At 44.3% G+C, this 15,423-nt stretch overlaps 1 protein-coding gene across 1 annotated transcript in view; it reads right to left on the reverse strand.

Annotated features, from left to right (window-relative positions):
* Positions 1 to 2,354: 2,354 nt before the first annotated feature.
* Positions 2,355 to 15,423, reverse strand: part of LOC100878944 (uncharacterized) — a 126,574-nt gene continuing 113,505 nt past the window's right edge. Inside the window, exons 4-5 of the mRNA XM_003708470.3 lie at positions 12,200 to 13,325; positions 2,355 to 11,288 (exon numbers count right to left, since the gene is read on the reverse strand). Of these exons, the coding sequence (XP_003708518.2) occupies positions 10,094 to 11,288; positions 12,200 to 13,179 (2,175 nt within the window). The 5' untranslated portion in view covers positions 13,180 to 13,325 and the 3' untranslated portion in view covers positions 2,355 to 10,093. The remainder of the gene's footprint in view (positions 11,289 to 12,199; positions 13,326 to 15,423) is intronic.

The raw sequence follows: 15,423 nt of genomic DNA on the forward strand, positions 1-15,423 counted from the left end.
AACAATTCTGGCGGATTGTCGTGAATCGTAGAAACGTGATTCGCTCGAATACACCGCCTCTTCAAGATGCGTCCACGTTGCTTCAAATGCACCGTGAAAATAATTGCTTCTTCTCCGAGCTTTGTGTCTCTAGACATTTTACACACGATCGAATCGAGGATCGATCACGGTCATGGTTCGGACTAAAGAAACTTTACTCGAAAAAGAAACCTTTCGGTGTGTTGCAATGCGGTGTCCCTCCAATTCCAATTTTCTACATATCGTTCATACAGTGTGTTCCATTTCAAGCGGATATTCGAACTACTTTTTTTTTTTGTACCATTAAACTTGCTGTAAGAACATCTTATACATCTATCAACACCTCGGAACAATTTTCAAGATGATCGCAAATGAGAAACGCAGTAATTTCACGAAGGAGGGAAGAAAATAGGAGTTTAAGTTGGCAACGAGCGAATAATGCGATTAGAAGAACGCGAATTTCCTTTGGCGAAGGTTTAAGCTGTTCGATACGCTTCGAGAGCATCGAGGCAGCTGTAACAGGGTAATTGAATAAAAATATCGAGCTTCAGCAGCGGAATGCAAAGCGCCCTTAAACTCGTTTTTCGCCCAGAGAGAGGCTAATTGTCGAATTACCGTAACGACCGCTTGGATCTCACGAATTACGCGCGTGTTTCCGTGTTGCCTCTTCGAAAGCCGTAAGAATAAAGAAGTGTTGGTTAAATTCTATTTGAACGATGGGATGATTGTTAGCTTGTTAACTCGTGATTTGTCTATATCCAATTTGCTATTGGCAGCAAAACGTTCAAACAAAGAGACGATATATTCCTCTTCAATGGAATAATCTTTGACGCGAAAACCGGAATCCGTTAAAATGTTTGCTGAAATAACTGGACATTCAATTAACGCGAAAGTTAGAGAACCAGTTTTTCTTTACGGATTACGATGTTCGTAGTGGAAAGTTCCCAGAAAATCTCTTTTCAGACGCATAATTTATCCCATAAATGTTCCTTAAAGGTCTCTTAAAACGTACAGTTAATCCGTTCTTCTCTTACTTTATTCGAGACGTTTCATGCGTTGTTAACGTTTAACGAGCGCTAAAAGAAGAAAAAAAGTTCTTCTGCATCTTGTAAAGGAATATTTTGGAACAAACGAGAGACGAGCCATTTTAAACGGGGACACGAGAATCTGCATAACGAATTTCTGGGGGAATTATCATAAACGTACCTTTCAGCTACACTTAATCCTCGCGCGCATTAACGCGACAGACACTGTGGTTTAAGTTTCTCCTCATTCAAATACGCTCTGTGACGATTTCAATCCTTCGTAGATTTACTTTTCTCAAAGACTGTAATCAATGCCGCTGAAAGTAAGCTGCGCTTTGAGCTTGCCCAGCACCCTTTTATTTGTTTCTTTTCAAAAGTGTGTGGGAAAACACGAATCGGCATTCGAAACAGAACGGAAAATGTTTAGCGTAGACAGCTTAGCGAGTTAAGTCGATATCGTTTTCGCCGTTTTAAGGTTGCAAATGTTCGAAGTAATCATGACGCTGCCCAATATTTTCGCTACCATTATCGTGCTTAATAATAACAACCAAGGTGCAACGCACATTTTGTACGATATTCCATACGAATATTATCGAAATTTGTTGCGGATAATTTGTCCACTCGTCTCGTTTATTTTATTGCATTGAAATTTAACGATATTATATTTTGTATTTACGTTACGGCATTGTTTAATGAAATTTATTCAATTTTGGTAACGTATATGCGTCAAGTATTATACCAACAAATTCTTGACATAATTAAAAACATTTTTCACGACGCTATTAAATTAATTATCTGTACATTAATGAAGCATCGATTGAACGTTTTAATTAACGTTTTAAATTTCGTACCTAATTTACTGCAATCCGAACATCGTTTATGTGCAAACGCAATAGTCTATATCGGTACATTATAATATAGACATTTGTATCGTTTTTCATCGAGAACTGCGCATATCGGTTAATTAAGAACAGGCAAAAATAAATTGAATTCCGAATGAAAAGATATCTTGCATTGTATTTAAAATTGGCGCACTTACCTCGAGTCGAATTCATACCGTGATTAACGATCCCGAAGAATGCAATAGAGGAATATCTGAAGAAAGAAATTTTCGTATCTCAGAAAGGCTACTCGTCGAGATCGTTCTGTTTCGTAGCAAAGAACATCTTCGAATCGATCCGTTCTGCTTCACGAAAGATCTGAAATCTCGTGAACTAAAAAGACGATCAGCTTCCGTTCGTATCCCTCGAGCGGACGGAATTTTTCTGTAGAAGAAATTGGAGGATGTAGAAGAGAAAACGATCAAAGGAGGTTAATAGAAAAGCTATTTTTATTCTTTAATCTCATATTCAGTCGTGAAAAATCCTTCGCTACATCCAAAGTACGTACGACATGTGCAGAATCGAATACATTACGTTATACACGTTAATACAAATCGTATTGCTCAATCGTTCGGAACATCGTGTGTGTCATGAGCCTGTGTTACATGTATATTTATATATTTATATACTTATATATATACGTGTGGACGTGGGTGTTTGATGTCTGTGTGCACGTAGCTTGTCAAAAAATAAGAGAAATTTCGAAATAAATGTTGCCAGTCGATTTATTGCTTGTTCCAACGAAGAACCAGCGCATTCCATTGTTTGATGGATAGCTAACACGAACACTTTTTCGGAACAAACTTTTACTTTTTATACCGTAGATGCATTGACTCCCGTTAAAAAAATACTCTAATGTTTACATCGCTGTTAACCGGTTAGCAGAGCAATTATTTTCTAGGTACATAACTATATTTACGATCGTAAATCGAACAAGAGCTTTGAAACGTAAACTTTGCTCGCTACATGTAAATAGGGTATAAAGTTATTTAAAAAGGTACGATGCAAGAAGAATCTCGTTACTTTTTGGACAAACCACGCACGTGTGCGCAAACGATACCGATGTGTGCGGGTGTAGATGTAGGTGGCGGTGCGGAATCGTAACTCTCTCCGCAGCAAGTTTTACGGTCGAAAGGAGGGTCGAACGAGATCGATACGTCTGCCCTCGATTCTTTGCTCCTCTCCGCCCACTCTTTCTCCGATTTTTTCCCTTCCTTTTCTCATTCGACACCCTTCCACCTGACTCATTCCCGCCTTCGCTCTCTTTTCCAACGATTATGAACCAGGAGAAGCCCTCGCGTCGGGAAACTGACACGCGCCGACTCGCGCTTCCATCGAGATTCTTTTTCCATCCCTCTCGACACGCTTCGCCGTTTCTCGCCGTTTCTCGCCGCTCTTTGCCCGTAGAGCACCCCTGGAATTCCATTTCGACTCGCAACGATAAACCTAACGCTCGTTACGTCGCTCGAGGTAAGAAAAATACTGGGTGTTGGAAGAAAAACACCGCTGAAACTTTACCAGCTTACGATGCCCGAGAGGATTCAAAAAAGAATTATCCGACTGACCAACGCGGACAATGTATAATATTCACGCTACGATAGAAGCGCGAAGAAACGAGGTGTAATTTTGCAAAAAATTCCTACCAACATTTTTTCCCCTATTAAATCAGCTTTTATCCCTGTATCTTACGGTATAATTATACGCGTCTTCGATCGAACGTCCCCTACACGATGAGCCCCTGTTCAATTTCGTTCACGTAGGATTCGTCGCGAAAGAAAATGAAACGAATTCTGGAATCGTAAAAGATACGGAAAGTGATTCGTTCAATCTTTTCGCGGATGATTCTCAGCGCTCTCGATGGAAAGAAATTTCGTATGGGATGGCTCGTTGATTTTCTTCGCGACAAACTCGATATAGAGGTTCTCGTTTGGCGTGTTACGTGGATCGCGATCGATCGGCGAACAAAAATGCGTCGACTTGTATTTCATACATATATTCATATTGACAGCGCCAGCTTCTAGAACGCGGCAGCCCGAGAACTCTCGAATTTCACGACACGTTATTTCGTTTCGTTTCAGGACAAGCTGAATTTTTCCTAGGTCGAATCCATAAAGATAATTCCATCGTATTTCTAATTATCTCCTTCAATTAAAATTCTTTAGTTTCGTGCCGTACTTCTAAATTCTTCTAAATCTCGCGTTAAAGAATAGATTAATCAACGGAATGTAGAAATTTCGAAACGCGTGAATTTAGGAAGTTGGGAGCTTTCCAACGCACGAATTTATGAGTTGTCAAATAAACGTTTCGTTTGTTCTGCGAAATATCGCATGACAAATAGGAGCTATTTCATGTAGTATTTATCTCGAAACAGCCTGTATATTACAACGGAGGATATCGGTTCTACTCGTGCAAGGCTGCGTCAGCAGCATCCTCAGTTTGCAAGAAGAAAAATTAATGCGCCTTGAGAATAGCTGGCAGAAGATGGAGGTTCTCTTTCAAAATTGCATGTCGTTTGTAAAGTGTCTATTGTAACGCGATAATCGTTTTCGACGAAGCTTCTACGTAACACGGAAACGTCGAGGATACTATGACAGGATGTACGGGTAGTGATTTTCGAGAAACTTACGGAGAAATCGTGCTCCGAACGAAGGCTATTGCAACCGAATTAACCGCAATACCGCGGTGGACTACAACGATGGTTTCGATAACAGAAATTCGTAGAAATAGTTGAGCCGGTGACGTTAACCTCGAGGAGAACTACCGTGGCACGATCTCGGGTGAATTCCAAACGCGACCGTGCCAATTTCTAATCCGAACGACCAGAAACGACGGGGACAAAAGCCTCGGGTTACCTAAATTGGAATAACGAAAACCATTCTAACCGAATTGAACATTCTCATTATTGTTACGGTGGTTCTCTACGATCGTTGTTTGACGACGGTCACTTAACGAATTTAAGTAGACAGTGTCTTTCGATTCAATTGTATCGACACTTATTTATTATCGTACACGAACAGTCGAGGTGCTGCGCATTCAGGGAAATGTCTTGGTCGAGAAACAGTTTAGAGAAATGTGAAACCTGACCATACCATAATTGAGAATAGATTGCGCTTAATTATCTGCAAGAATATTTCAAACTAATTTTATTCGAGTAATAAATAGAGTCCGAGTTCCGGAATATGGCGAGAACAAGTCGATACACTAGCTAATTAAATTTTAATTATTATAATTATACAGATGTCCTTTGACGTAGCCAGTCTTAATTAGAGCGAAAATGTTTGAGTAATCGGGCAAGGTACGTCGTAAATTAATGTTAATTCATTTCGTAGATGATGGAGACATGCTCCCAAAGAGAGCATCTCGATTTAAATAATTTCATAGTATGTAATATTAAATTTTGATCGAATCAACGTGTGTAGCGACGCGAGAGCTTGCAGAGAGAAATATTCTAACTCGGATACTTAGGTGAGATTAAACGACAGTAATTAGCGGATAGTTGCTAAACAGGTCACGGTAGCCGGAAGAAACAAGATAAAATAAATTTGTATACCGTACAACGAACAATGAATGGTAGTTCCATTAACCCTTCCTCTTTTATACAAATCGCAAATATTGAAGCTCGCTAAAATATTAACCCATAGGGTCAGACTTTCATTGACTTACTAATTGTTTGAAATGTAATCATTTGAGTTATGGTTGAAATCTATACAAAATATCCTATTTACGTTCGAAAATCAATCGATCGAAAGGTGGGTGAAACATGCTGAGCAACGAATCTAAAAATGCGTAAAAATGACGTTGTGGTTAAGATTGAAAACAAACACCGATCGATGCAACGGCAAGCATTGCGATCGATCGTTTATTCTCGAAACGGTGAGTGAGCCGCATTAGCGTCGAATAATTAAATCGTCGCGCGCCAATAACCATCGCTTATACCCGCTAATAATTATCACGGCCCGTTGCCGCGTTTCATAACTTGTCGTTAATCGTCGCGGAACGAAATATTCCGTCGATCGAGCTACGAAATCCTTTGTCGACGTTTGAACGCGCTAAAGTTCCAACGGGACGGGGAAGAGGACAGTGCGCATTGTTAAAAATAATGAATGATCGAATAACGACGATTCATTACTCGTGCAACGAACTCGTGATATATAATCGAGGTCAAGTGTGAACGTACATTTTGTAATTCTGTCCTTTGTTTACTGCGTCCGGGAATGAAGTCGAAAATTATTATGCGATAAATATAGGATAGGGAATTGTTTCAACGCGGGATTAATTTATTAAATGATCGATAAAAATGTCGATGATATCCTAGATTAATTAAAGGATAAGGAATAATTTACTGTTCCGGGGTTTTACAATAATTTTTCGAGAGAAAAGCGAGCGGAGAACGATTTCGCAATTTTTCCGTAATTAGGACGCTGACTGACAGAGGAGGGTCAAAGGTCGATAACCGACGAATTAAATCGCGCCGAGTCGGTTCATGTCGATTTCGAATCGAGTCGCGAGGTGTCGTGTCAAATTAAATCGCGTCAACGCCATTACCTAACCTAACCGAACTTCTAAGACCATCATTTCGTTAAAGTACCATTTCACACGACGAATAGCTAAATAGCGTTATTTACTCAGCCGTTCAGCGTTCGAATCCGTTGTAAAAATAAATTTGATTCCACAATTTTCACCCTTTACGCAGCACGATTTTACAAGCAGTTCCTGCTCGTCGATGTATCTGAACGAAACCGGTAGGTATCTAGTCGAGAGCAGATCGTAAAACTAATTCTAGGCGAGGCGTGCCAAATAATCTGGACCGTGTCGTAACTCAAACACCGTGAACGCGAGTTTGAGTTACGACGCGTCCGGGGCCGGCCAGAAACGATTTTTTTCCCTTCGAAAATTTGATTGCCAACGTGCGTGTATCGCGCATGAACGCCGGATGCTCGTCATCCGGGATACAGATTATACGTTTGAGTTATCGCCCACCCGCTATTTCGACATTTTCGTGCAAACGGGTTGCTCGAATCTTTTAAACATAGAGTTGTCCGAATCACCGATGCAGCCAATATTTTTTAATAGATTTTGCGCCTGTTAAAACTGAAAATAGAACGCCTCTATTAATACGACCATATTGTCAAATGCGTGATTTTAATCTTAAATTAGGCCAGCAACTTTTAGGCGAATCTCTTAAATTCTAATTAGACACGTTAACCGAGGCCACCGTTTCTGTTTCGAAGCTCTGCTGAAAATTTTATAAATTTCTGTGCAACGCGAAGTTTCAAATTTAGCCGGGATTATGTACGTTATTCCGAGCTCGATGGTCGCTGTAGTCAAGGAATGCGACAGATAAGATATAAAAATAACCGATGGAATTTGGAGGAGACTATCTGGATTCGGAACTAATCACACCGATGTAACTCGAAGATAATAAATGAGATTCAAAAGCAACCGTCGCGGCCCAAATGTCACGAGACCGGAAACATGCAAGTTATCCGCGTTTGTCCCAACGGTCATGGTTCGGTTTCTACTTCAGGCAGACCATAAAACGAACGTCATTCATCGGTGAATTGGTTGGTGATTGCAGTGGCAGAGAGGAGAACCGAGTCGCGTTTACTTCACTGCGTTTCTCGTTCGAATACTGCGACCGCCACTTTCGTTAACTTAATTAGACCCTAATGCTAAATTAACGGTTCCTTTTTTCGCGTTGTTGTCACAAAAGGGATAAAGTCCCTTCCGAAATAGAAGAATGATCTTATTATTAGAATTACATAACCTACCAAAAAGTATGAGATCACTTCTCGGTAAAGGCACGAAACGAAATGTCTGTGAAAATAATTGTACGTGGAAATGATAATGTTAGGTGGTCTCATACTTTTGATCGGCGATGAGTTTGAGAGATAAATGCGCGCGAAACGTTGGATTTCTTGATCATTTTCACATTAGATAGAAACGTTCCGAGGTTATTACCAATTATAGATAAATCAGTGGGTGAAAACTGGTTAACGTTACAGCTTGTTCAAAGTTTCTTCTTGTTATTAAAAAGTTCTTCGTCCAGCTGCTGACAAAAATAAATAATTTTCTCGGCAATCTTATGAAAAATTCAACGTTTCGTGCGAATCAACCTAACAGTAACGCGTGTAGGTGAATCGATCCTCGTGTCTTCGCGAGGTTCGATAGAGCAGCAGATGTGTCGAACTAAAATATAGGAATCTTCGGAAGCAATTCCTCTTTCGAGGTTGTTGAAATTTGGTCAGCCAAGGGTTGTTAAACTTTCGAACCAGTATGACGTCAGTCACGAAATTGCTGTAATTTAATCGCGCCTCGCGAAATCACGATGATCGTTATACGTTTAACACATTGACTGTCACGGTTAAATCAAACACACTTGGTACGACGCGCCATAACATTAAGAGATAATCGATCGTTCAATTTGCTACTTCGAATCGTTAACGCAATTTCACCGATCGCGATAAATTAAGGAGCGAACAATAAAGGAATATAAATGATTGCGAAGTATTGAAAATTACGTTAAATTTAATACTTTCGTATCTGGCAATAAATTGAAATATTAACTAAATTGAACGGATCGATTATGCAAAGTGGTTGACCACCTCGTGTCAGTGAACGTGCTAAAACTCCGTTAAACGAGGGTAATTTACCCTCGAAGGTTTAAAACGGTTTAAAAACAGCCTTCAAAAATATCTGTTCTCACCGTTCGATGCCATCGCGTAGTCTATAATCCCGTACCTGTGTATTTACATGCACGAGTCGATTTATAAATACATATATATATTGTGTATATATATATAATTATCGCTTGTGTACGTGTGGGTGTTTGTGTGGTACGAATTTATACATATACATACGTATTATGTTCAACAGTTCTCTGTACATCAGGTTAAACACCAGCTCGTAGTTTCGCACAGTTCGCCAGTCTTAAACACCGAGTTAACGTTATTATCACTACGCCAGAATTACCTACAGCCTTTCGTCGGAACTTCGCAGACCCGATGGAGTCCAGTAACGGTCTGAAATCGACGAACGGTAAACTTCAATAACGATACAATTGGTTAGCCTAGAAGATAAACCGACGGGGGTGGGGCACGAGTAGAGAATGGGGCGAGAGGAGCGACGGGGGTTGCGTATGAGCTTGAGCAGATATTCGACGAGTCACAATAGTACAATAGTAGTTTTTCTGCTTTCTCCGTTTTGCACTTTGCACTCGTGTTATAGTCGATCGCGCGTTTATTTATCATCAGAAATTGTACCCTTTTTAGAAAATGAGAGATTCTTCTAACTTAAAACAAACACTCTTACACTCGACATTTTATTTTGTACACTCTCGTTCTCGCGGACTCGAGGACCACTACGTTTTGTCCACTCGAGCGTCAAACATCTCCGCGTCGTGCTCGGAGTCGTCGAGAGATCACGAACAATTTGCTCTAAAAGGCAAAATTCGATTCTTCCATTATTTCTCCTTTCGGCGAGTTCCATTGTATCGCGAAGAGACAGGAGACGAGCGAACAGAGTAGGAGGCTGACGCCGAGAAAATTCGGATGCAGTCGCGATCGAACTTCGGATCATCCGCTTGTTTCGGTTCCGTAGAAGCGCTACCCTCTTCGTTGTCCGCGTTCCACGAACGAACGAATTTCTCTAGAAATTTTTCCGAATAGCAAAGCCTAGCCCGAATGATCGTGAAATAGGAAGACGAGAGACTCCTGTTTCCTCTGCGCGACGAATTCGAGCAGAATTCGATTAACGACGTCGGTCCTTCGAACGCGGAGGTCTGGCACTGACAAGAAATTATTCCGAGAAACCTCGCACCTGATTAATCCATTACACACGGACCGCTTTTGTTCCGGTTCAACCGGCTCGACGTCTGACATCTATTCTCCGGGATGACTTCGGCGACGGTTCTCCTTCCCTTGTTCCCCGATTTCTTGTTCATCCAATCGTGTCCGTAGCTTGTTTTCCATCAACTAATTCGCCCGAGTGCGCGCTCGATCGATCTCGACGAACATCGTGCGTACTATCAGGAACGACCATCGACTTTGGGTATCTACCGTCCCTGCCAAGACGTCGGATATCCTGGATCGAGCTCGACTCGCAGCTAGAATCGTGCACCGATTACCCATCGAGGCCCTGAGAATTCGTCGAACCTTCGATAGTCGATTTTTAGACGTCCATCGCGTCGCCGACGTATCCCTCGTCCGGACTTTCGGGATGGTGAGGAGGTTGCAGGTCCTCCGCCCTGGCTGCGGCCGCGGCAGCAGCTTCTCGAGCAGTTTTGCTCAGCAGAGATCTGGGAGAGAGGGGTGTCGTCTCGCCACGGTACGCGGCCGGAGGAGACGGAATGAACGGCACCTCCGGGAACACCGCCACCGGTGACACCGGAGACACGGGCAGTTGCTGTTGGATCGGTTGCTCGACGGGTTGAATCGACGGCTGCTGTTGCGCAGGGTACGGATATCCCTCGGCAGTGTACCTGGCATCGGTCCTGGGTAATACGGGGTCGTATCCCGGAGATCTGGCGAGGAACTCCGCCTCCCTGGAGTACCTGGATGGCGGGGCAACCGCAGAACCCTCGACGGGCATCCTCTGCCTCAGTCGAGGCAACGTGCTCGCGGCGCTGAACGGTATCTTGGGTAAACCGAAGTTTAGAGGGTAACCGTCTTGATCCAGATAGCTCAGCTGGGGTATATTCGGTGGACGCAGATCGGGTTGAAGGGGGTACCCGGAATCGTATTCCAGGATCTGTCGCTCTCCTGGCTGATGACGGTACAGTTGACCGTAACCCACATCCGTCGTCTCCGGGACCTCGTTGATCAGATCAGGCTCTGTCAGGTACTTCGAGACTGGACTGCAGTAAGGCTCCTCCAAATTTCTATGCTCTCTGCGTTCCAACGTCGCGGTTCTGTTCATTTCCCTCTCGGTGTACGAGACGATCTGCTGATGCTCCAGACCGATCAAGCTTCCGTTGCCCTTCCTACAGGGAAGACTAGTGGCGGTGTCCTTGGTGATGGGCATCACGGACTTGTTCTGCGACACCAGAGCCTTGGAGTTTCGTTTGCGATCTCGACGTCGCTTGCGCATGCAGAATACGATACTGCCTATCAGTGATCCCAGGGCGAACAGGGTGCCTACCAGAGCACCTGCCGCTATCGCAACCACGTATCCCGATCTCGAGTGATCGCTCGGTGGTTCCACGGTTATTTTTTCCTGGAACTGCACTCGCAGAGAAAGGTTCGCTTCCGCGGAACCTGCACCGTTCTCGGCTATGCAAGTGTACGTGCCCTCGTTTATCGTCTCCACGGAGTAGAGCAGCAAGGTGCTGCTCATGTTGGTTCCGCCGCGTTGTCTGTACACGTACCTGGAACAGAGGATCGTGGGACTACATCGAACGTTTCTTGATCTTTGACATTTTCTTAACGGGAATCCTCGATCGGATACAACGCGTTTGTTCGCGTAAAAAGAACAAGGTCATGGGTAGAATCGAGCGACGCGAGTTTTGTCCCTCTACCTTTCTACTAGGCATCTTCCAGTGTTACCATCGTTTCTTCGCCGTTTTCTTTGCAATTGCAACGCGAGGAAATTACGGTCGAACCTCGTAAAAGGAAATTCTCAGTTTCTCCGAAAACGCGCTTTAAGAATTTAGCAGAGTACGAAATATTCAACGCGACGCGAGAGAACGACGCGACTGCGAGAACCATGCACCACCGAAAGAGCGGTGCCCGAACAAAAATGAACTTGTAACAACATTCTAGCAATTTATCGCGTTTCCTTCGGCGCTCGTGCGCCAGATAGATTATCAACGAGGCAGAAGTTTCGTTCGTTGTCGCGATAACCGTCGAAAGAATTTCGCTCAGAAAACCGTTGAAATTTTGTTCCTCGTGAACTCAGTTAAACATCGGCGAACGCGCGCATTATTTTCGCGTCGGTAATTAGCATATACGCGCGATTAATGAGCATGACCAGCGCCTTTCGAAAAAATAGAACACGACGAAAAATTTCCACGCCGTGCAACCAGCACCCCTTTCAGAGGTTTGCGAAACTTTGCACGCGAGAGCTACTCAAATATTATTGGAACCTTATTTCTATTCGGACAACCTTACGAGGGAAATACTGGCGCGAGAAACGGCCGTTATTTTAGCAGGGAAAACTTTTACATTCAACGGGAACATCCACGGCGTTCCACGGATTGAAAACAGAAAGTTACCTAAAGCTATTCGTGCTTCCCAATTACTATATCCGTATTCGAACGATCGAAAAAGCACGACTCACCGAGGAAACGTGGCAGAGGAGGCGGATATCGAGTCGTTCTCGTTCTGCAGCTCGCAGAGTTCGCCGTTGAACCACCAGGACAATTTAGCGGGAGGTACGGCGTAGACGTCGCATTTGAGCGTGACATTATCCCCTTCGTTGGCCTCGATTCGCTCCTGCAGCTCGATCTGTGGCAGGCACGCGAGCTCGTTCACCTTCACCGCCTTGATCTGCTTGCCGCGTAGTCGAGGAGGAGCGTCGCAAACGGGCTCCGACTCCTGCGGGGCCGCCGGAGCGGATTCCTTGAGCCAGGTCTGCGTGGCTCGCAGTCGACAGTCGCAGAGCCACGGGTTATTGTGCAAAGTGAGTCCACGGAGACTGCCGCCGAGCGGTAACGTCTGTTCCGGGACACGAGTCAACCGATTGCCGTCCAATCGAAGCCACTCCAAATGACGAAGCCCGTCGAACGAACCCTGCTGCACGCTCTCCAGCCGGCACTGACTCAGCTCCAGGTTGGTCAGGTGTGGCAGGTTCTGGAACGCCCCTCGACGAATTTCCTTGATAGGGTTCCCGTTTAACAGTAACTTCATCAAGTTCGAGTAAAAGGGAAACGTTTCCGTTGGGATTTCCTCGATCAAGTTCTCCGACAGGTCTAGCTCCACCAACCCTACCAGACCCGCGAACGCCTTGGGTGCTATTCGACTGATGTGCGACCTGCTCAGGTACAATCGTTGCAGATTGACCAGACCCAGAGTCTGAAAACACTCGGACGGTAGACTGACCAGATGATTGTTCGACAGATCCAACACCTGCGTCTCTTCGCGAGCGCCCTGAGGCAACCCTTTCAAGTCCCGGTTCGCGCACTCCACCCACTCTTTACCGCTTTTCCATTTGCACACACACATACTCGGACAACCCTCCGACGAAGACGTCCAAGATAATAGCATCATCGTGCCGAGCAGGGCGCCTCTCCACCACCAGGCTCGCACCTTCGAGCGCATGGTGTCCCGTTCCCCAAGATACGCGACCACTGCTTTCTAACTCATGTTCCTTGGAATCTTCTACGATCTCCTTCCCAACTTTTCTTTCGCGGAACACATCCTGCACGTGGATCTCAGGATCATGGGTTAGCAACGAGGTCCTCGATCTGAAACAAAAATTCGACAGACTCTGTTAGAAACGATGATTGAAATTTTTACAAAGTAGACCTAGGCATTTATGAAATTTTACTTGTGGAGTAATAAATTTCAGCTCGACGGGTGTTGCACTTTTATTGCAAATTTTTAACCGTACTAAAGTTTTGCTTCGAATTCTATTCGAACCTTTAAAAGTGCCGATCAAAACCCTTAAGACTCGAGACCGGCAACTTTTTAACACTTTTAAGACTTCTGGAGCTCGAATAAAATTTCAAGCGATACGAAACTTTTCCGATATATTTGTGCGCGAAGTGTCTTGTGTCGCACCGCGAATCATATCCACGAAAGAATAGTCGTGATAATACTTGTGCCCTGTGTAAAGGGGGAGAACGAGAATCGAGTCTTTACAAGAAATTTGAAGTATTAAAAGGTACGACTACACGCATGTTTGACTCGTACCTCGTAAGTGAAGGAGCTCGCTTTCAGGTACTTCCCTATAGAGTGTGCACACATGATGTTCGTAAATGGACGCTCATGTTCCTAGCGCACTTATATGCGGCCTCTCTAAAGCGATGAGGTTAGCACGTTCATCACTGCGCAAAATTTATCGTTTGCAACGAAAGCATCGAAAGTGGGTCGAAGGATTTTCGCAGAACTTGGCGCCTGCGCGGTACTCCTTTTACCTTCCGTACAATATGCCCAGTTTAAGTTCGTTTCTCTACGAGGACTATAAAATTCTCCTAGCGACTCATTTATTAGGTATAAAAAGCACGCTAGCGAACCCTGCCGCCTTCTGCGCGGTACAGATTACTAACCCCCTGTTGCTGGTATACAGCCTCATCCCGTGATCAAGCCTCCAGGTAGTTGCAAATTCATCGTCCGCGTCGCTCGTAAAACATCGACACCGTTGACGTTTCCAACGTTGATACTGTTCCCGAATTGACGTACTGCGGATTAATAATTAATCGTCCGTTCCCGCGATACATTTTCAACATGGTATCGGAGCGCATACTAATCGAACTGCATCGCAACGAACGTCGACGTAGAACGTAGAATATTCTGTTCCTATCGACCGACTGTCGAAAGCCTTCGGTATCGCGATACACGTTGTACACTTCCGAATTACCTCATGGTAGTGTCGTTAATTCCAAGACAACGGATCCCGAATCCCTTTCGAAGGGATCACCCGGCACGATCCGGTGGATCGTAAACCGTTCGCTCGTAAAGTTCGCGTAGAATGGTCGCTATAATCGATTCATCTCGTTGCCAGTGACGATCGCCCTACAGGGGATCCGATGTCCTCTTACCCCAGGAAATCTATCCCCATTTCGTTCTAAATGTTTTATTAGCCGCGAAATGGGCAACGATCGATCGATGGACGAAACTCGAACCGTGAGAAACGCTACAGGAGACGATTCGCTTCGAGTGTCGATACAGGAATCTTCGATATCCGATTTTGAATTATTTCTCGAGATAAAATGCAACGCGTGACCGACACGTCGCTTGGCAACCTAACCTCTGTCAATTTAACGCTGGACCATCCAACGCGAAATTTTTCTAGCACTAACGAGCATGGATAATATATTTGAACCCCATCGAGTATTAGACGCGGGAGGAACGAGCTGCTTGGTAATTCAGCTCGTAGGAGGGCCCTGCGGTGTTCGTAATAGGGTAATGCTTCACCGAGTCAGCCTGAAGACCCTTTTCGCGGTCGAACAGGACGAGTTGCTCGTCCTGCGGGAAGGGTTACCGATCGATGCGTCGGTATTCGGTAATTTTATGCTTCGGCGAAGCGGTTCGTGCTAAAAGATTGCGAGGTCAAGTGCTAGACCCGCCGCTTTTCCATGAATTCCGATAGACACTAAGCTCACCCTGTTTGTTTTATCTACCGAAATTATCATAAAATTGTTTTGCTGCTTCGTGGGATCAGAGGAGTTCGCGTTATCTCGGTTGGGATTAGAGCAAAGTCCTGGAGCGTAGTGTAATTGAAGTCTCCTTTTCGAACCGTGAAATTGACTTCACGCTAAACGACGAAGCGTTATTTGCGATATGTGATTGCCGTCGTTTTATCAAATTTCAAAGGCGAACACGAGGGTGCGACGATATTCT

This window comes from Megachile rotundata, chromosome 3, assembly GCF_050947335.1.
Source record: "Megachile rotundata isolate GNS110a chromosome 3, iyMegRotu1, whole genome shotgun sequence".
In the NCBI taxonomy this organism is placed as follows: Eukaryota; Metazoa; Arthropoda; class Insecta; order Hymenoptera; family Megachilidae; genus Megachile; species Megachile rotundata.